The sequence below is a fragment of the Bipolaris sorokiniana genome (assembly GCF_000338995.1).
Source record: "Bipolaris sorokiniana ND90Pr unplaced genomic scaffold COCSAscaffold_13, whole genome shotgun sequence".
Classification (NCBI taxonomy): Eukaryota; Fungi; Ascomycota; class Dothideomycetes; order Pleosporales; family Pleosporaceae; genus Bipolaris; species Bipolaris sorokiniana.
This window is the reverse complement of record NW_006911907.1, coordinates 983,373-1,004,479: the sequence shown is the minus strand read 5'-3', so window position 1 is coordinate 1,004,479 and position 21,107 is coordinate 983,373. Positions and strand designations below refer to the sequence as shown.

The 21,107-nt window shown below is 50.2% G+C and overlaps 9 protein-coding genes across 9 annotated transcripts; 5 read left to right on the top strand and 4 right to left on the bottom strand.

The window, feature by feature from the left end:
- Positions 1-349: 349 nt before the first annotated feature.
- On the top strand, positions 350-826 carry COCSADRAFT_163504 (uncharacterized protein; the record flags this gene model as incomplete). The annotated part of the gene is made up of 1 exon (XM_007705252.1): positions 350-826. The coding sequence occupies one exon, from the start codon at positions 350-352 to the stop codon at positions 824-826; it is 477 nt and encodes a 158-aa protein (XP_007703442.1).
- A 54-nt stretch (positions 827-880) lies between these two features.
- COCSADRAFT_149660 (uncharacterized protein) lies at positions 881-2,104 on the bottom strand. The gene is made up of 2 exons (XM_007705251.1): positions 1,868-2,104; positions 881-1,816 (listed from the first exon to the last, which is right to left on the bottom strand). The coding sequence occupies exons 1-2, from the start codon at positions 1,997-1,999 to the stop codon at positions 986-988; spliced, it is 963 nt and encodes a 320-aa protein (XP_007703441.1). The 5' UTR covers positions 2,000-2,104; the 3' UTR covers positions 881-985.
- A 193-nt stretch (positions 2,105-2,297) lies between these two features.
- COCSADRAFT_149656 (uncharacterized protein) lies at positions 2,298-6,056 on the top strand (the record flags this gene model as incomplete). The annotated part of the gene is made up of 4 exons (XM_007705250.1): positions 2,298-2,381; positions 2,435-2,666; positions 2,713-4,884; positions 4,939-6,056. 4 exons carry the CDS (start codon positions 2,298-2,300, stop codon positions 5,976-5,978), a joined length of 3,528 nt encoding a protein of 1,175 aa, XP_007703440.1. The 3' UTR covers positions 5,979-6,056.
- A 635-nt stretch (positions 6,057-6,691) lies between these two features.
- COCSADRAFT_174440 (uncharacterized protein) lies at positions 6,692-7,383 on the bottom strand (the record flags this gene model as incomplete). The annotated part of the gene is made up of 3 exons (XM_007705249.1): positions 6,692-6,930; positions 6,968-7,329; positions 7,379-7,383. The coding sequence occupies 3 exons, from the start codon at positions 7,381-7,383 to the stop codon at positions 6,692-6,694; spliced, it is 606 nt and encodes a 201-aa protein (XP_007703439.1).
- Positions 7,384-8,067: 684 nt separating this feature from the next.
- COCSADRAFT_202450 (uncharacterized protein) lies at positions 8,068-9,904 on the bottom strand (the record flags this gene model as incomplete). Its single annotated transcript, XM_007705248.1, has 5 exons — positions 9,760-9,904; positions 9,647-9,707; positions 8,536-9,593; positions 8,305-8,471; positions 8,068-8,221 (listed from the first exon to the last, which is right to left on the bottom strand). Exons 1-5 carry the CDS (start codon positions 9,844-9,846, stop codon positions 8,068-8,070), a joined length of 1,527 nt encoding a protein of 508 aa, XP_007703438.1. The 5' UTR covers positions 9,847-9,904.
- A 2,466-nt stretch (positions 9,905-12,370) lies between these two features.
- COCSADRAFT_149652 (uncharacterized protein) lies at positions 12,371-14,539 on the top strand. The gene is made up of 2 exons (XM_007705247.1): positions 12,371-13,375; positions 13,426-14,539. The coding sequence occupies exons 1-2, from the start codon at positions 12,522-12,524 to the stop codon at positions 14,363-14,365; spliced, it is 1,794 nt and encodes a 597-aa protein (XP_007703437.1). The 5' UTR covers positions 12,371-12,521; the 3' UTR covers positions 14,366-14,539.
- Positions 14,540-14,688: 149 nt separating this feature from the next.
- COCSADRAFT_239435 (uncharacterized protein) lies at positions 14,689-16,236 on the top strand. The gene is made up of 3 exons (XM_007705246.1): positions 14,689-14,920; positions 14,976-16,135; positions 16,194-16,236. Exons 2-3 carry the CDS (start codon positions 15,032-15,034, stop codon positions 16,215-16,217), a joined length of 1,128 nt encoding a protein of 375 aa, XP_007703436.1. The 5' UTR covers positions 14,689-14,920; positions 14,976-15,031; the 3' UTR covers positions 16,218-16,236.
- COCSADRAFT_239428 (uncharacterized protein) lies at positions 16,209-17,629 on the bottom strand. The gene has a single exon (XM_007705245.1). The coding sequence runs from the start codon at positions 17,501-17,503 to the stop codon at positions 16,256-16,258; it is 1,248 nt and encodes a 415-aa protein (XP_007703435.1). The 5' UTR covers positions 17,504-17,629; the 3' UTR covers positions 16,209-16,255.
- A 296-nt stretch (positions 17,630-17,925) lies between these two features.
- COCSADRAFT_239417 (uncharacterized protein) lies at positions 17,926-20,447 on the top strand. Its single transcript, XM_007705244.1, has one exon. It carries the CDS (start codon positions 18,100-18,102, stop codon positions 20,125-20,127), a length of 2,028 nt encoding a protein of 675 aa, XP_007703434.1. The 5' UTR covers positions 17,926-18,099; the 3' UTR covers positions 20,128-20,447.
- Positions 20,448-21,107: the final 660 nt, after the last annotated feature.

The window sequence follows — 21,107 nt, the reverse complement described above, 5'->3', positions numbered from 1 at the left end:
TGATATCAAACGTTATCAGTAGCCTATGGAGAAGAGTTTGTTACTAAACGACAATGAGTGGGTACGTCATTGGATTACAATAATGGAAATAGTTAACGATCGCGCATCATAGGATTGGCGGACGACAGAATGTTGAAGAGCTCAACTTTGGTTCGAAGTCCGTAAAAGACGCTTGTAATAAATGATACCGTGAAACATATAAACATGAGGGAATATTGTCAACAATGTATAAAGGCTGCACCCCTCACGCATCCAGTTCATCCTCCACTCCACGTTCGCACACTGCTACACCACACTCTCAAGCCCACACAACACCACTTCCAAATCCTCCAACACACACAAATACAAAATGGCTCCACGGAAAACTAAGAAAGCCGCAAAGACCAAGCGAACTCCGTCTCAAGTCAAGCGCAACACAAGAAGCCATCAAACGCGCACATCACCACAAGAATCTCCTTCACAAAACATATATATCAAACAAGAAGAAAGCGATGAAACCCTCTTAACAACCCCCGGCCACACCACTCATGCCCACCTTACACCCACTCACAAATCCTCTTCCACCACCTACAAAATCAAAAAATCCACCTCCTACCCCAAAACGCCCCTCAACGCCGTCCAATCCATTGCTATGACACGATGCCGAAACTCAATTCGGCGCGCGGAATTCAGAGAATACGTTAGGTTAGGCATTACACCGTTAGAAGGCAAGGGAAGCGGAATTGTACAAGGGGGTCAGGGTATGACCAATCCTCTCGTCGATGAAGGAGGCGAAGAAGAAATACCGATAATACAGGAAAACAGTAGAAACGAGCTGGAAAACTAGGAGTTAGAATGGCTTAGGGAGAGGCTATGGGGCAAAGGAAAGTGGGCAGTTCGCAGCGAGGAGGAGGAAGATATGTTATTTGTAGCTTCTGTACTAGGAGAAGAGGAGTGGCAAGCAATCTGGGCTTGATTTTACCTCAATTCACATGTATATACTTTTCTAATAGTCATAGAAGCCTTTTCCAGACTTCTTACCCAACCACCCTGCATCCACCATTTTCTTGAGCAACACCGCAGGCCGATACTTCGAATCCCCGGTATCATGATACAAAACCTGCATAATCGCCAGACACGTGTCGATTCCAATAAAATCCGCGAGTTGCAAGGGGCCCATAGGGACATTTGTTCCGTTCTTCATGATATTGTCTATATCCTCCTTAGCGCCGACGCCCGTCTCGAGGCAAATGACTGCTTCATTGATGTACGGCATTAAGATACGGTTTGCGAGAAACCCGGGTGAGTCTGCGGACTTCGAAGGGATTTTCCCCATTTTCTCGCAAAAGGCGAGGGCGGTTTCGAGGGTGGATTGTGAGGTTTGGAGGCCGGTTATTATCTCCACGCCTTTTTGGATGGGCACGGGGTTCATGAAGTGGGTGCTTATGACGCGCGAGGATGCGGAGAGATCCGTAGGGTCGGTGGTTGTGCTTGCTGCGATTTTGGTGATGGAGATGGAGGAGGTGTTTGTTGCGAGGATGGCGTGGGAGGGGCAGATTTGGGCGAGCTGGGAGAAGATTCTGTGCTTGAGGTCTGGGATTTCGGGGACGGCTTCGATGACGAAGTCGACGTCCGAGAGGTCCGAGAGCTGCGTGCTGGATGTGAGGCGCTCGCGTACAGCTACGGCGTCTTCTTTTGAGATTCGGCCTTTGCCTACGTCTTTTTCGAGGAGCTTGTCGGCGAACTTGAGGCCCTTGTCGATGGAAGCTTGCGAGTTGTCGATTAGTCGCACGGGAACTGAGGCCTTTTGTGCTGCCACGAGGGCAATTCCAAGGCCCTGGGTATGTCAGAATGGTGGATATGCCATAAAATATCAATTGATGCATACCATCTGGCCAGCTCCAATTACACCCAGCTTCTTCACCTCAGCGGCGGCTCCAACAGAAGGAGTGGAGCTAAAAGTACGGCATTGCTGTCTGGTTGCGCACCGGGCGGCTTGTCTTGAGGCTGCGGAAAACATTGTGATTGTTTGTATCGGTTTCAATGGAATCGAAGTGCAAGCACTGAGTGTAACCAGCAAATTGTTCTGATGCACAACATGTGATGGGGCCAGCCGATGGGAACCGCGCACGGCTAGCCGAGGCATGACGTTGACTGGCGGGCGGGTGCGAGTGCGGGATGCTCAGCCCTATGCTTGGCGAGTTTGCGCTGTTTGAACCAATTTACGCGTCGACGCGTCTTTTGGACTAACACCAAGAACGAATAGATGGGTGAATGAATATACGGCCATACGGCACCTCGACACAACCACGACGATAATGGCCCAGGCTACCCTCGACGAGTGGGTGTCGGACCCCGTCAACCCCGAAGTGCGCGCCCATGTGTACAGTCTGATTTCTGCCGTACGTCTTCTTTCTTACTCACTGATACCATTCGCCGCTAAATAGTCGTCCAGCTTGGCGGTATCGGCGACGATGGTACATACTCGCTCGGGCATGATGCCCTGCTATGTCTCAAGGACCTTCGAAAATGGCTCAAGTTTGCGGATGGAGCCCACAACCGGCGTGACGTTGCGCGGTGCATGGCAGAGGCAAACCTCGTAAAGGGAGATTTGCTAGAAATCCTGGCAAAGATATCGCCGACAGTTGTAGAAAGTGGATGGAAACACAAGATCGCAGTGGCTACACGTATGCAGCCATGTCTGGTTCTTCGACTCTCTGCTGACTGTCCCAGTCGAACTCCTTGTCCCTTTAACATGGCCCTTTGAAATCGACCCCACCGAAGCGACCGTCAACCACCATCGCCATGGTCCCTACATCCAGCTTGCCCAAATGGGCTACAAGCGCGCAATTCTACAATTTGACCGAGACAGGACTCTCCAGACTGCCGTCAAAATCGCTCTTCCGTCCATGGCAGTGCCCCTCCGAGAACGAACACCCCGAGACGAAGGCATCATTCGCATCGCCTTGTACTTTATACGCAATATCGCCATGCTTTCACCGCCGAACAGTGCACCCATGGACATTGACGAAGCCGAGGTGTCTCGTTCTGCCACCATTGACACTTTCCATGAGCAGGATATATTCCAGGCCATACTGAGTATTGCGTCAAGCATCGGAGAGGACTTTGTCAGTCAGGACGTCATAATCCTCGAGATTCTTTTCTTTCTTCTCAAGGGAATCGACGCTGAGAAGTTGTTCATGGAGGATAAGAAGCTGAATTCAAAGAACAACGACGAACTTAAGAGCCTGATCCAGAAGGAAAAGGCCATGCTTGCAGGCTATGCACGCAACGCACCAACTAGGCACAATCGATTCGGCACAATGATCTGGATAAAACGAGACGATGAGAAAGTCACCACAATCTCCGGACAGGACGTGCTGGGCGAGGCGCAGGCCAGTATGCAAAAGATGGATGAAACCAAAAAGTGGAACAAGCCCAAGCGACCCGGACGAAAGCAAGATAGCGCTGAGGAGAGGGAGGAGTTTGATCTGCCAGTACCCCTGACCTCTTCAGCACGGAAACACATCAAAGCCTTTGTTGAAGAGTTCCTGGACTCGTCATTCAACCCCCTGTTCCTACACCTTCGCAAGGCCATTGAGCGTGAAACCGAGCGAGTCGAGACACGGCACTCCAGGCAGTTCTTTTACCTTGTTTCATGGTTTCTACGAGCAGAATGTGCTCGCCGGCGGACAATGAAGGAGAGAGCCGCTGATCCCAAGAGTCTAGAAGTTTTGTCTGCCGAGGATGAAAGCTACGGTCTGGTCGCTGAGGTCATGAACCAGGAGACCTTTATCTTACTCAACCGCTTTATGCAGAGGAGCCAAGACGAGAAGGCATGGCGAGATCTGAATGCTGGACTCAAGTGCTTCACACAGATCCTGCTCACCGTTCACGAAATGTCCGAGTCGACATTAGAAGATGACCAGGAGATTGCTGAAAACATCCAGAACCGCATCTTTTATGAAGAAGCAACACATGACCGGATAGTCGCCATCTTGAGATCATACAAGGATCAAGGGTTCGGCTACCTAGACGCCGTCACTGAGCTATCTCATGTCTTTTTGCGGATGTTGGAGCGCTATTCCAAGCAGAACGTGGATATGCAAATTCGATCAAAACGAAGGACACGAAAGATTAAAAAGAAGAAAGCAGAAAAACAGGGCGAAGAAGCAGAAGAGGAGGGCCATGTTTCCGAAACCGAAGACATTCAACAAGCCCAGAAGACTGTTTCGGAGCGCAAGTTTGACTTCCACCGCTTTTCGGCAAAATTTGTGAACCAAAGCAGTATCAATACCTTTGTGGCTTTCACTAGGTACTTTAATGATATGGATACTGAGCAGTTGAAGCGTGCACATCGCTTCTTCCACCGTGTGGCGTTCAAGATGGAGCTCGGAGTTTTGCTATGCAGAGTTGACATTCTTCATCTATTTAACAAGATGATGAAGGGTCCTGGAGGCCTCGATCCCGAGTCGCCAGTTTACAAGGAATGGGACGAGTTTGTCAAGCACTTCTTCAGGCAAGTAGTGAAGAAGGTGCAGGAGAGGCCAGAGCTTGTAGTCGAGATGTTGTTCAGCAAAATTCCAGCAACTCTCTTCTTCCTCGAACACGGGTATGAGCGTGAGGTGCCGACCAAAGCACCACGAGCGCCGGCAGAGCTGGAGGTCAAACCTGGCCTAGAGCCGCCGGAGCAAATTGGTGTAGCTGTTGGCGTGCTTGTCAACCAGTCCAAATCAGACGCCCTCAGGTGGGTCCGAGACGTTCTGACATCGGCGGCTGAAGAGCGGAAAGCGTGGGAGGAGGCTGCAGAAGCACAGAAGTTATTGACCGCAGAGATGGAGCGCCCTGAGGGCGATACACCAGCTGAAGATACAGAGGCTGAGACGGCAAAGCCTCCATCCATTGGTAAGCAAGATTCTAGAAGATTGTTTTTCCATATTGACTGACTAATGTGTGCAGTGATTAAACACGACACTGGAGAACGTCGTGTTGCTATGTTCAAAGACAACAAGCTACGTTTACTCATGAAATTGGTTGGCTTTGAGCGACTAGGCGAACATCACGATCCAGACGCTGTATGGGTCGTACCATCAAACCTCACATCAGCACAACTACAAGGATCTATCGATCTCATCCGCAAGTTTGAATTCGATCCCCCTACATACGAGGACGGCAAAACACCAGAAGATCTGCTCCGCAGCGCGACCGCTGCAACTCGCCGCTCAACTCGCCGTGTCGACTTCGACGACGATTCCGACAATGGTATAGACGACGACCCCGAAGACCACGGCGAATACACTCAAGGCGGTCCCACAACACGTGAAGGCGACGCCCTCCGCAAGAAACTCAAGCGGCGCCGCCGCCAACGTACTCCCGTCGAACTCGACGACGAAGAAAAAGACCGCCGCGCCGAAGCCCGCCGCAAGAAAGAAATCGAAAAGCAAGCAAAAGCACTCAGCACAACGTTCGTCCACGACTCGGACGACGAGGAATGGGACATAGAAAAAGACGCCGCCTTCTTCGCCCGCGAAGAAGCTATCCGCCAGGAAAACATGCAGGTCTTCAAGAAATCACTCGTTCTTGGTACCGTCGAGTCTGTTGCTTCGAAAAAGCGGAAAGCAGATGATCCGACGGAGAAGAGTAAGAGGCGTAAGAGTCCGCCGAAACGGAAGGCGCTGTTTGATGATAGCGATGATGGTGAGGAAGATGAGAATCGTGCCAGTAGTAGAGCAGCATCCGAAGCCGCTGGAAACGTTTTAGATGATGATGAGGAGGAGCAGGATGAGACACCCCTCTCCTCCCAAAATCCCGGGGCAATGACGGCTAGTGATAGTGATGTTACGCCGCGGAAAGAGTCAATAGTTGAGAAGAGTGAAGATGTTACCATGAAGAATGCGGATTCGGATGATGACGATGATGATCATGTTGCTGTGCCGACTAGACGGCCTGCGAAGAGGAATACGAGGGCCGGGTTCGTGGTTGATAGTGATTCGGAGTGAGCAGGGTGTGGGTGTGGGGGTTTGAGAAGATTTTGGTTTGTGCTGTGGGATACCCTGTTGTTTTTACATCAATGAAGGATTTTGTTGTGATTGATTGGGTTGCGTTGCGTGTGTGTGGTGATGTCTTTGCAGTAGTGACGGAAGATGGCTTGTCTTCTTCTACAATGTGTCCAGGGTGAAGATTGATCGCGGAGGTGGTAGCGTGATATTTTAGATGGTGATGGTGAAGGACTTCAGAGTAGCGGTGTATGTCTTTTGCCGGGCTTGGAAATCCGAGGTGGAGGAGAGGGGAGTCGTCTCACTTCTCTACATATGTATCTGACTGGGTAAAGCATAGTGGCGTAGACTTGTCCGAGAGCGAGTGTCCAGGTTTTTGGGCTATATTGTAGTCTGGCTCTTTTCCCTCTTTTCTTGTGGTTAAGAATTGTGCCTAGGTCGTCAGTGGAAATTCATAGTCTAAGCGGGATAGTCGTGATCACGGTTAAAAGCCAGAGCGCATCTTGCAGAATAAAATTCATAATTATTCTATCAAGTCTGATCCGTGAAAATCTGCAGGTCAGACTTGTAGAGTGAGGCCTGCCACTAGACCTGCGTAATCTAGAATACATGATAGCAAGTTGCATGCTTGTTTTGTCCGAGACTTCGCTCATTACATGTTACCAAATTCCGTTCCCGCGTCAGCTATAGCATCTTGGTTTCTAGGCGAAAACATCTTACGATTTCTCATCCCCAAGGTAAGGCATAATAGAAAAAAGTTCCCAGGGTTTTGACTTGCGCTCTCTGACTGTGGCCTTCAATATATCTACTAGTGCTTGCTTAGGAAATGTATCCAGAAAATTCAGGTTGTCGCTCAGCGGGGGTTTATCGCCTAGCCGCAATCCAAACTCTGTGGCAAGCAAACGCCGAAGCGGAGAATTTGAAGGGGTGCCTTTGTAGATAATGCTGATACTTTCTGACTCGAAAATAGATCGAAAATGCCAAGGCCTCACCTATGTTTATCAACATCTCGTTCTTGTACTTCGGATCAATAATCTTTTCTCCAAACACGTATGCTTTCGCAAGCAAGACATAGATCTTTTCCGAGTCACCTGCTTGCATTTCTTTGCCTTTTTTATGACGCTTGATAGGATTTTTATCCAAGTATAGCCATTCAATGTATATTTTCACCGTTTCCGTGCATTCGTCAGGAAGGTCGATGACACTGGGTTTGTCTTTCAAGCGAGTCCACTCCTGCTTCATGGCATTTTGAAAGAACTTTGAGCTTTTGCAAAGGACACCTTGGTGAACGTGAAAACTTTCAGTGCCACCAGCTGAATTTTTGACGTTCAGCGTGATGATTGGGTCGCGTGGTCTATGTTTGTTAGAGACTGAATGTATGTATGTTCGTGGGTCTTACTTACTCCATCTTGGTTGTCGTGTGGAATGGAAGGTTTTTCGATCTTTGTGGTCAAAACCAGCACTCTGATAACACTCGCGAGTGAGTTCAAAGGAAGGAGTGCAGTCGCAGTTTGCGCTGGAAAATTTTAGTGGTTCTTTGTTTGGACTGGGGAAGCTGTAGAAGCAAACGGTGGTTAGTATTGTCATGTGACTGTCGAGCAAACGCTGTAGGTTAAACTATGACGTCGCTGTACATAGTGAAAGAAACTTAGAGAAGGCAGGTAATTCAAAAGTAAAATTGAAAGAAGATGAAATGTACCTCACGGCGTCGCTAGACACACGCCGTAACAAGCTGAATTGTATACTTTCTTACACTAGCAAATCGGTACCCTCTGCCACGAGGTATGGCATGGGTGTAGTAGTGATCGCACGGCCGTGGGTAGGGGTAAGGTAGGGATAGGGTCATTCGTAAACCCAACCCTACTCTATCTCTGCCCATTTACCACCTTATAGCTGCGTATAACGAGGCTGAAACCGAGTAGTACCAAATAAATTAAATTAAAATCGAGCAAGCAAGCCGATAAGACTAGATTTCAGCGTCAGATGGGATCAAAGCACGCTTACATGCGTACCCACATCATCAAATCATGAAACAAAAACAGAACTACAATTCAAGCATACTTGTAAAATTCTACCCCATACACTCATCCATCTATCTGATATACCTCGCCTTCACGAGGAGGGGATCCTTAGCCCACAAGAAGTGCACTTTCTGATCGAGCCAATTCGCACTTTCCGGACACAGCTCGAAATCAAAGTGCCAGGTAAGAGATGCAAGAATGACGCGCATCTCATGATTAGCCAGGCTACCACAACCCAGAGCTGTTAGCTGTCTGTTTCTCTCTTTTCTTTTTTGAAAATCTTTTCAGATAAACTGGAAGGAACTTACTTCTGACCAATGCAGTTACGCGGCCCAACTGAAAATGGATTGTATGCATTTTTGCGATCACTTTCGTATCCGGTTCCGGGGAGCCAACGCTCTGGAACAAAGGAATCCGGGTCTTTGAAGTTGGAAGGGTGGTGGTAGGCAGCGTAGTGAGGGACAGCAACGCTGGTCTGGAGTGATAGTAGGTCAGTTAGCTGTTATGCAACTCGCATTATTATCATAAAATGTACTTACGCCTCCTGGTATCCATTGTCCACAAATCATGTTGCCTCCCTTGGGTGTAATGCGGAAGAAGGCAATCGGGGCAGGCGGGTAGATCCTAAGACCTTCTTGGATGCATGCGTTGAGGAAAGGCAAACGGGCTAGGTTTTCAAGGTTCAAGTCCTCTTTGCCTAGCGCACGCACCTCGTCTTGTAGTCTCTGCATGTAGTGTGGCTGCTTTAGCAAGAGGAATGTCAGGCCACTTAGTAATGTGGCAGTAGTTTCCGTTCCAGCCATCATGAAAGCCTGTGCGTGGGCCGTCATCTGTTTCTTTGACATGTCTGATACTTGATCGGTCTTCTCCATGGCAAGCTTCCATATGTCAGGTTTCCCGATGTCGATGCCTCGATTCAGCCGCTTCTCTACCCGTTCATAGGAGTGGTTGTAGTGGAGGCGTGCGCCCTCCATGACTTCTTTAGTCATAAACATCTTAACCAAAAGTTTCAAACTCTTGTACTCGCGTGCCAGACGTGCGACTGATATCCTTCTGACGTTTTCAAGGACTGCCTGGACCCAGGGCGATAACTCTGATTGATCAAGGAGACCAAGAGGCTCTCCGAAAGCTAGATCCGCCATAACATCAAAGGTCATACAGTTGATTAATTTAGCGATGTCGAATCCAACAGCTGGGGTAGCTGTTGCGTTGTTCTTGATGATCCTTACGAGTGAGTTGAGGTAACCTTGGATCAATGGCTCCTGTAGCTTCAAAGCCTTGTCGCTAAACGCCGGTGCAAAGACCCTTCGGTGCGTCCTGTGAACCATTGTATTGGGCTGAGAACCTAAAGACAATGTACCGGCGAAGTCTGGTCCGAATGTCGTTGGGTCTTTCGTGTTCTCGAGGCGCTTGCCCGCTCCAGGGCCAGCGATATCTTTCCAAGCTTCAGGTGTCACGTAACTCAATCGATTAGGCCCAAGCCGCACAACTTCACCGTATTTCCTGTGCATTTCTGCTTCCCATGCAGCCTCTTCGCCACGTAGAACCTTGTAGGAGAAAACTAGTCCAGTGGCTGCTGCGAGTCTTGGGCCGGGGACTGGTGAGGTGGCTTAGTAGACGACGTCGTTCGGACGAGTAAACTTGACCTACATTTGCGTAAAGGATGGAAATACAAATTATAGAAGCGGGTAAGGATAAATTGCAGGATAGCCTGCGTTCTAGTTAACAAGTTATCAAGGTGCAATGGTGATAGGTTCCCTTACTGCTCCAAGCATGAAACCAAGAATTACTAATAGGTTTTTGGCCTGCAAAAAGGCAGAGAAGTGGTAAGAATGTTGTGGATTCCCCATGGTGAAGAATTAGAATCCAAGTTATGCGTTTGGAATCTTCTCTGTGCCACAGTGGCTGTTTGAAAGGTGTTTGCGATGGCTAAGCAGCCGGGCAGGAGGAGGATTTAAAGCTACATATGGCAGACAGTCCTCGTATGAGCCTTATATTGGATATAAGGCAAAAGAATGTCTCATTGGTTACCAAGGCCCATTTTCGATCGTCGTACTATAGGGGGCGGCGCATCGGCGCGTCGGAGCATCGGAGCATCAACGTATTAACTCTTAAGATTGAGGGAAAGTGAGTAGTGCGTAACTTGTAACCACAGCAAAGCGAGAACTTGATTTTTGGAATTTAGTGGTTTTCTTCGCGCTTAAGCGCCCTGTCTCGACACTAATTGACTAGCCTATCAAATATGTAAGCCTCTGGATTGCTCTGTTTTTTTAGGTATAGTAAAATGTTATTGTTACCATGAAACGCCCTAACATAATTCGAAATCCATAAGCGATAAACCTGCATAACTTCAAAGTATATATAGATTGCGCGAGTACGTAAAGCGAGAAATAGGAACATAGCTAGGATCAAGGTACGTATCACACAACAGGGTTGTCATAGGCACTAGGAGAGGGCGACAATAGCAAATATAGTTAACTAGTTTGTATTCACTATAGACGAATAGCTACTGAGCTAAGTTAGCGTTCACAGGGCTTATATCTACATCCCTGAGTAAGATGCAACTAAGAAGGCCTGCTTTGGGCCAATAAGCCCCAAAGGCCGTCATGGGGGTTCAGAGGAGGCTAGACACTGATAGTATTCTCTTTAAACTAGTCAAAAAAAGTAGCGACTTTAGTATTGATATAGCTACTGGTACTAGCATAGAAGTACTAAAGCAGTTCGCTGACAACTAGATCTAGATCAACGACGTTGACCATCCTTTCGTTAATCCTGCTATTTGTCCCGCTGTTTATTTGCTTGGATCGTTTGATTCCAGCAGAGAGGATAGACTATTTCAAAGTATGTGTCTGTGGGGTCATCACTACCATGTAAGGAGCACGTAGAGCCAATAATCTTGTGTGTGTGTGTGTGTGTGTGTTTCAAATCCAACATCGTCGTATCGAAATAGACTGGTGTAATTGCCACTAGGTGATGGAGAGCCACTAGTTATATATGTGCTGTGAATGCGATGTCCCATGGTTGCGGTGCCCTTGAGAAGGTGTATCTCCACACCAAAGGTACAATCTTGCATTGCGTTGGTGCGACTGAGGCGGCCTGGTTGATCTAATTTCATAAAGAAGTGTTACTTTCCAGTTGTAGCTAGTTAATAAGCACTAGGAGTGGTATAATGTTGAGTCTGGAGTAAGGATTGCAAATCTTTCCGTAGTGGAGACTACCGGATGTCTCAGCTGCTGTAATAAAGTCGATAGCCGTTCTGCATGCAGCAAACAATGGCCATGCAGCTACCGGGGTGCCGATGGCTGCTTTTTCTATCGTTTGTCACATTTGCTTTTCCGAAAAGAGCCCGGCCTTGGGACAGTGGTATTGTCGATTAATTCCTTGCATGTCATAGTGCTGCATTATTCGACTTTTTGAAGCTGAAATTTGCAGTGCACCCCAACCAGGCAAACTTTGGTGTATACTTATGATTTTCGGATCCACGAGCTGCATGATGTTTGCTTTCACCAGCATCATGACTGGGAAACTATACCGAGTACTCGAGGCGTTTGTGAGGGTGGCGCAAAAATTTAAAGTTTGAACCTTGCTCGATCCCTAGGCCGATATTGTGATCTAAAGTGATTACTATGTGATTATGTCGAACAAGGGTCCGGCATGTGGCCAATGGCATACTTGGAGGTTGTCTATGAAATGGATTAAATACAGATGGTTGAGAGAAATTTTTATCAGAAACAGTCTTGGACATGTGTACATGTGTCAATCAGCATCAAGATGAGAGGCCGTAATGGAAAAGTCAAGCTGGAAGGTTCGATCGTCTGTGTCGCGTGCTTGCAACTCATCCTATTTAGATGGATGACAGTATGCTTACTAGGGTTTCAGAAAGTTTATGTGTTTTCGATGCATGCTGGCATTGTTAGAGATAAGGCGAGTGAAGATGCCTTAGAATTGGGGTTGGTTGGGCTTGAAGGTTCGTTTGTTGGGCTCACAGTGCTGTTATCCTGGTCCGACCGCGGCGCAGTTGCCATCCCGAGTTGACGTCGCCACCAAGCCTCTCACCGGAAGAGGCGCACCCTCAAGTCGCATGCCAAAAATCTCTCCTATAGCCTTGTCTAGAAGGGACACGACCGCTGCAGATGAGGCTGGAGCGGACAATGGCTTCAGTGCCAGCAAGGATGCCGGGTAGATAGCCGAGATGGTGTGGCCGCCATGGCGGAATTGCGGGAGTTTGGTTCGTCCAGGCTGGAATTGCGGCAGATCGACGGTATGGAGACCTTGTCAAAATTCAGGTAGCGGCGCAATTCGGAGGGGACAGGGCAGGTACATAGAGGGCCCGTCTCTCCTGACTCTGGGTTTTAGCTCTAAACCATAGATTCCGCTGCTTCTCCTTCGGTGCAGCAACTGGAGACGAGTGGATCATTGTGGAGAAAAACAGTCTGGGAACAAAGAGTGACATCACCAACACCACCATACTTATCCCACCTATTCTCACGCCCTGCATGTCCCCTGCGACCTGGCACTTGGCAGAATGAACCGAAACGCCCAGCATCTCGCAATCAGCCGCCCACCGCCCGCCGATAGCTTCCCATCCATTGCCAGCATCCAGAGACCAGCATCACGTGCATCGACCGAATCGGTGTCGAGTGCAGAGGAACGGCTGCAATGGCGCAGTCACCCCAACGTCGCAACCCCATTTCCAGACTCGACGGAATACAATCCCTTTGATGACCCCAACCTAAACTCGTCATTGCCACTGAGCCACCAGGGTGAGAAGCTTGGAAACGGTGCGCGCGAGCAGATACAGAAGGAAGAAGTCGAGGATGCATGCCACGACGATTCAAAGACTGACACAAATGCATCCGACAAGACTGAGGAGCCCAGGCCTTTGGCTCCCATTATCAGCAATGTCAGTACCAGACGCAGCGCCCGAGGTACCCTCAAGAGTGATGTACCCGAGAAGAGGAAGCAGCTAAGCTTCAAGGAACGAATACGGCATTTTACCTGGACCTGGTTCTGTCTTACAATGGCTACTGGAGGCATTGCCAACGTCCTGTACAGTGTTCCGTTCCGCTTTCGAGGCCTCTACGCCATTGGCTGCATCTTCTTCATCCTCAACATTGTCTTTTTCCTATTCAACTGCATCATGATCTCTTTCCGTTTCTACTTTTATCCCCGCACCTTCAAGGCCTCATTTTTGCATCCCACTGAGAGCCTGTTTATCCCTGCCGCCGTAGTCAGCTTCGGCATCATCCTGATCAACGTCAGTCAGTACGGTGTACACCATTCAGGCTTGGGCAATTGGTTGGAGAAAATCATGATTGTTTTGTTCTGGATGGACTGCGGCCTTGCTGTCTGCTTTTCCGTAGGCATCTACTTGCTCATGTGGGTCTTTGCCATAGTTACTTCGCTAATGTAAATGCTAACAAACATAGGTGGTCCACAACAACATTTACAATCTCTCAAATGACGCCTATCTGGATTTTTCCCGCCTATCCACTACTCATTATCGGACCCCATGCCGGCAACCTAGCCCCCAAGGTCGAGAATCCAACCACAGCCCTCACGATCATCCTGACTGGTTACGTTATCCAAGGAATTGGATTCCTTGTTTCGCTCATGATCTATGCTGCCTTCATCTACCGCCTCATGACGCAGAAGCTCCCTAAGGAGTCGCTTCGCCCCGGTATGTTTATCAGCGTTGGTCCCTCGGGTTTCACCATAGCAGGAGTTGTCACAATGGGTCAAGAACTTCCGAGAGTCGTCGCGAGTGACTTCATGGGAGAAGGAAACGGCGAACTCGCAGGCAAGGTCGGCATGATCTGCGCAAACTTTCTCGGACTCTGGCTCTGGGGCCTTGCACTCTGGTTCTTCCTGATAAGTGTTGGCGCGCATTGGTCATGTGCCAGACGAGGAAAGATGGACTTCGCAATGACATGGTACTCATTCATCTTCCCCAACACTGCACTGACAACATCCACTTTTGCCATCTCCCGATGCCTCAACAGCAACAAACCCATTGCATACATTGGCTGCGTCATGACTGTTGGTCTCATAGCCATGTGGTTCTTCGTTATTTTCATGAACGTCCGGGCTGTCTTTATCCACCAAATACTCTGGCCAGAGAAGCAGGAGGATAGGACCGAAGGAGGCTGGAAGCAACAGACTGCCGAAGAGCAACAGAGGAGGCAGCGCGAAAGAGAGCTTGCTGATGGAGGAGAAAGCATCAGAGAACGCGCGTGGAACAGAGCTAGAACTTTTCAGAGGAGAGATCGGGCTCCTACCTTCGATGGTCAGGGACCACCCATGCCATCATTGGCAAGGGCCCAGACTGAGACAATGGTTAGGAAGAGGAGATGGAGTTTCAGAAGATGAACTTGAGTACGAAGTGTAGTCATGATTTGAACTATGGAGTTGTATAGGAGAGCTCAAGGTTGTTTGTCGCTTTTGTGTCGAATTAGTTGATACCCCTAGGAGCGTTTCGCATTAGATTGTACCACTTTTGCATTTACGGATAGAAAAAATAGCAGTCTGTTTATGAGTTACGAGAATCTCGTTTCGAATTGCTGATACGCCGTTTCCAAAGATTTTCTTGCAGTGATGATTTGCATATTGGTCTTTCAAGACCCACGGCTGTTGCCGTGACGTAGTGGGGACCGTTGCTCCACGACATCCCCACCTCGGCTTCTCCGCAATCGCTACTCGACACCATTGTCAAACTCAGATATACCACAACAGCTTGCACAGAAGGCTGAGACTTTGCAAAGCAATTTCATAGGGTCCATTTGGTGAAGTTGGTGAGTATTGGACTTCGAAGTACCCTCGCATACACGTCGACTCACATTGATGCAACCTAAACTTTTTCCCTTTAACCACTCACGTACACCATTTCCTAAGCTTATCTATTGTAACATCTCTATTGGTTTATATGTAATCCTTGATACTCCCATTTCGTGCCAAGTACCACTAACTAAGCACTCGTCAGGCTAATTACCGCTTTCGAACATCTCTTTCACTTCAAGACTCATACTCTAGCCTAAAATGGCGACCGGAGATAACAGCCAGACTGGACCTTCTCATGCCAACGCCCCCAAAAGTGGCGAAACCTCGGCGAATACAGTCTTAATTAGTGCCATGAGCGACCAAGCAAGTACAGGGCCTAGCGATATCGTCTACACGCCTCCCGAATCTGTTACCAGCATAGCTTCCTCAATCGGAAGTGACAACACCTCAGTAACGACCCTACCAAATGCAAATGCACCGACACGTCAGGGCGTCTCCGGTGCAGCTTCAAACATCAGCAAGCGCGAATACATCTACTTTCTCCCATACCCCCTCCCACCCGGCACCGAGGTCCCCTACTCCATCCACCTCCCCGAGAAAAACCCACTGAACCTTCCCTCTCACCAGTTCGAGCCTACAAACACCCTCGTTCTAACCAGTCCCCTCCGCACCTTTGTCGACATCCGCATCTACAAAGCCTTCACCACATCCACCACATCCTCCCCAAACAGCATCGACCAAGGCTCCCAGCAACGCCTCGAATGGGCATTCGCCGGTACCTCGACATCAGTGCCTATACAGCCATCCAGCGCATCCCACAGCGGGACCCAAAAGCCACAAGAAGACGAAGAGTGGGAAAACGTAACACATTCTACATGGAAGCACTGGCTCGATTCACGCTACAGCGTCGGTGACCCGAATATCCCAGTTGATGAGGGAGATATGTATCCCCTGTCTGAAGAGCTGACGCTTGAAGTGGGACATGCATATCATCCAGCACTTGAGGCGGTAAAGACGCATGAGGAGATGTGGCGGGACGAAGAGATAAAATCGACATCTTTACCTACAACTGGTAAGGAAGAAAAGAAACTTTGTGTTGTACTGCGGTGCCACGATGATGCTGCGGGGGTTCGAGGCGTGATTGTACGTGTGGGACAGCATGTACAGGGTATACTGATGCAAGGGGATAAGACGACGGTGGAGCGCTGGGAGTGGGCGGCGGAGAATGAGGGGGTGGATGAGATTGCGAAGTGGCAGAGAACTGTGAGGATTGGCGAGGCGTTTTTGCCTTGTGCGGTGTGTTTCCGGGATGCGGTTCTAGCAGTTGGAGGGAAGGTGCGGTTTGGAGAGTTTGAATGGGTGGTTGAGGAGGTTTGGGGGTGGGTGTGAAGAAAGATGATTGAGATCGACTAAGCAACAGTCGAAAGATAATTCGAATACTTGAATGAAATCTGGCAAGGTAGAAAAACGGCGTAGATGCTTTCAACAGTCGTATCCCCACCCACCACCCTGCACACTCCTCCCCCTCCCAAAACTCAAGTCGACCCCGTGACCCCCCTGCATCGCCCTCACAACCCTCACCCCCTCACTCAATAGACTCAGCGCCCCATCCACACCCGCATCCCCCATAGGCATCTGCGGATCCTCATCCCTCGCCATAACCCGCCTCATCATGTCCTCGGTCGCCTCGCCCTCAAACCGCTCCAGCGCCAACCGCCGAATCGCCACCTTCCACGTCTCAAACCACTGCTCCTCACTCACCGTCGTATACCTCTTCTCACCCCGCTCATCCGTCGTTGAAAACGGCCACTCAGCGCGCACAACTGCGTACCGCCTCGTCGCAAAGAACAACATGGGCCAGGAGAAAATCCAGAGAAAAGACAGGTAGAAAAGCCAGCACACCCACGTTTTCAAGCGGAGCGTATTGATGCGGTTCGAGGTGTAGATGTCGATGTTGGCTTCTTCGACGGGAAACGTGACGCTAATGTTTCCCCTGTAGTTGGTCGAGCGGAGGAGCCCGACGATCCGGTTTCTGAGCTGTGTTTCCTCGAAGCCCGTGATTTGGCGGCGCAGACGGAAGATGCGGAGCATGCGGGGGGAGGCGCAGTAGCGGTGGCACCATTCTGTTAGTGAAGGTGCGCGTGTGGTGCCGATTTCAACGTCGCTTTTTACACCGGGCGCGCGGTGCGCGAGGATGGTGCCGCGGTGGGTTTTTTCGCCGTTGGAGACGGTGACGAGGGACATTGGGGAGGTGTCTGATGGGTTGAAGTTGGGGTGGAGGTAGTGTTGGAGGTTGATCACGATGCGGAAGTCTGTTACGTGGTGGGTTTCTCTCTTGTTGTCGTTTTTGCGAACTGTTTCTTTGTGCGTGCCCCTTATGTAGACGAGGGGGACGGGGGCCGAGTTGGCGTAGGCGCGGATTGCTTCTTCGAGCTGGGCTGGGTCGGTGTCGTAGGCGGGTTCCGTAACATCGACCGTCTCGACTACGCAGGGCTTGCCGCACTTGAAGCTGGGGCGGTCGTGGTTTGTTCGCGTCGAGGGTGGTGCCACATGGCGGATGGGAATTGCTGAGGCGGGAACATGGTTGCTGGATTCGCTCTCGCTGTAGGAGGGAGGCAGACCAGAGGGTTCTGGTAGGTCAGTGTAGGCGTAGTCGTCTGGTGTGGTGCGGAGCGACACGGCTTCAGGGTCGTCGCGATAGCTGGGCGGAGGAGGGACAGGCTTGCCCATTTTGATGTGTAGGGGTGCACAGCACGATGGGAGAGTAGTAGTGGGAGAGCAGAGATAGTGGAACAGGAAAGGCGATCATCGGTCCTAATAATATCTAGAGGATGGCAGGCGACCGATGAAACGCCACATGAGTCTCAGCGCCCATTATCAGGCAACCATTGGTTTATTAGCCTGCGAAGGATTCCGACACGCGCCAAGCATCTGCATCTGCCACCATAATTTCAAATATCACGAGGTTATATCATATTGGTGAATGTCCGTAGATGAAAGTCACCTTCACGTGCCATTCCTCGCATGTATCTTTAGACGGGGTGCGGTGCAAGCATGGCGCGGGGAAGGGTCAGGCACGGAGACGCTAGTGAAGCTTAACTCCGGAGCCAAAAATTTGGAGCTCTACGCGACGATAGCCCGGCCAAGGACATTGCATATACACCGTACAGTCATATCCTGCGTTTGCCTGGACTACGATCTCAAATCTGGCCTCCGTCACACCCTGGATCCGCCGTATATGTGGATTGCGAGCGCGCCCAGCAATTACCTACAAAGCATGGGCTACTGGTAGCTTTCTTCTTCGCGCATTCCACACAACCTCCACCATGGCTTCCAACGACGTTCCCATGGCCGACGCAGCGGCGCAAACCATTGACGCAGCTCCCCAAGCCGGTCAGCATATATCCCACGAAGGAAAGGAATATACTACCATCAAGGAGGGCCTGGCGCATATTCTCGTCCCGCATGGCGTGCCTACTTCGACCGACCCTAAACTGTCCAAGGAAGAGACCCAGAAACAGCAGGTCTTTTACAACCCTATTCAGCAATTCAATCGCGATCTAAGCGTCTTGGCCATCAAGACGTTTGGCGAGGACTCTATACGACGGAAATTGAACAAGCACGAACAGTTCAGGAAGAAGAACGAGCGCAAGAGACAGCGCGCGCAAGCCAGTCGGGCAGCAGGAGATGCGGCGGAACCAGTCGACGAAGCGCCCGAAACATCCGGCGCCGAGGATGAAGCGACCAGAAAGAGAAAGCTTGCGGAACTTGAACTTGAGAATACTGCGGGTCCTTCCAAGAAGCAGAAAACCGCTCCAGATGGGAGCGAGGAAGAAGTGGAGAGCGGAGAAAAAACATCCTGGAAACCGCCCTTTAGTATCCTGGACGCACTATCTGCTACTGGCCTGCGTGCTCTCCGATACGCTAAAGAGATTCCCTTCGCAACCGCTATCACTGCCAACGACATGTCTCCCAAGGCGGTAGAATCGATCAAGCTCAACGTCAAGCATAATAAGCTAGAGGACACCATTACGGCTAATACAGGCAACGCTATAGCCTACATGTACAGCTTCTGCGACCGAAAGGGCTATGATGTCATCGACCTCGATCCATACGGCACTGCCGCTCCTTTTATCGATGCCGCTATTCAAGCCGTCAACGACGATGGACTGCTCTGTGTCACCTGTACCGATTCGGCCATATTTGCATCACATGGATACTTGGAAAAGACTTACTCGCAATATGGCGGTCTGCCTTTCAAGGGCGAGCCATGTCACGAGGGCGGACTGCGCTTGATCTTACATGCCATAGCATCCTCAGCTGCTCGCTATGGCATGGCCATTGAGCCTTTACTGTCCCTCTCCATCGACTATTACATTCGAGTTTTTGTGCGAGTGCGAAAAGCGCCCAACGATGTGAAGCTACTCGCTGGCAAGACGATGCTCGTATACCACTGTGAAAGCGGCTGTGGCGCATGGTCTACGCAGTTCCTTGCACGAAACAAGGTTACCAAGAACAAAAACGGCGACCCGATGTATAAGCATGGCTTTGCTCAGGGACCTTCCGCGGATCAGCATTGCGAACATTGCGGACATAAGACCCACCTCTCGGGGCCAATGTACGGTGGCCCGCTGCATAACGTTGGCTTCATCGAAAGAGTACTAGCACAGCTCAATGAGGCTGACCGGCAGACGTACCCGACAATGGATCGCATAGAGGGCATGCTGCACACCGCGCTAGAGGAGATCACGTTTGGAGCAAAGCTGGAAAAGTCGAATGGCGCACAAAAGACGGAGGTTCTGGATCCCCTCATTCCCAAGGCAGATCCTGCACAGATAGACCATCACCCCTTCTTCTTCATACCCAGCGCAGTTGCCAAGGTAGTTCATTGTTCCGCTCCGCCGTTGGCAGCACTACGGGGAGCACTACGACATGCAGGGTTCAGGGTGACGATGAGCCATTGCAAGCCGGGATCGATCAAGACAGACGCGTCGTGGAAAGACATTTGGCACGTTATGCTTGAATGGGTGCGGCAACGGGCGCCGCTCAAAAATCCAATCAAGAAGGGAAGCCCGGGACATGCCATAATGGAAAAGGCCAGTGGGACCGGCTATACCAGAAGCACCCCCCAAGAGTCAGCGCCTGTCGACTCGGCACCAACAGCGCAAGAGGATGCCGAAATGGCCGATGGTGGCTCAGAGACAAACGGAGTAAAGCAGCTGCCAGCTTACCTCGAGACCAAGTTCGAGGTCAACTTTGACGAAAAGCTGGGCAGGGATCATGACCGGGGAAAGTACGTCCGCTACCAGCTTGCTCCACGCGAAAACTGGGGCCCAATGGCACGCGCAAAATAATTCAGATGTAACGAATGAAAAAATTGGCAAGTAGAGCGCCCCTGCTCGCACACGTTGTCGTTGCGATGTCGCCTTGCATTGTTTTGCAGACTCGTCTCCAATAATCATCATCTCCGCATCTGCCAAATATGGGGCACACGTTGCGCAAGTCAAACGTCATCGCACTTGTGCTGAGCCAGGACGACAGCAACCACCAATGGCACCACCAGGTAGTTTCAATTCATCTCGTTCGTACGCCTTTCGTGCGTCTGTTGTTTTCCTCTCAGCCTAGGCGATCATTTTTCGATTCTCACGCTACCTCCAGCATCTTGGGCCGGGTTGACACTGGCATGCCCGCCCGCATGCCTGCATCTAGCAGCCAAGCGGAGATTTGTCTGCATCTGTGCCTTGCATATTGGCTATTAGGCGACCGGCTGATGACGGCCATGTGGATAAACGTTTCGACAAGATGCTCGAGGAAGGAGTATACGCGAGGACAAGACTCCGCGGAGTAGGCTGGCTAAGACGTGCCTGATTTCTCAGCAGTAATTGTAGACCCGATGTAGGCTTGAGCGTTGTGCTACTCCCGAACAAGATCGGAACGGTTGACCTATTTGCGGGGCGGGAACACTAGCGGCTCAAAACTTCGACTGCTCCACCATGTCATCACGTCGTCACGTTCTTAGCACGCGGCAAATACTGCGATCCACCTGCGATCTGCCCCCTGCACGCACGCGTTCACACTGCATCGACAAGTTTTTTGCAGGCTCGAAAAGCATGGAGCATACGATCTTCGCCAATAGCATACTTGATTTGCCCGATCGCATTCCCAAGAAACCCATGTCGTAGCTGACTTTTCTATGAATGCGGCTTTCACTGCCGCATCCGCTCAGTCATGAAATCATGAAGTACTAGCCCTCTTCAGACAACATACCTGGTTGTCGTTGACACACTGCTTGCAAATTGCGTACAAGTGATGCGGTCACTGGTGCACAGCATCT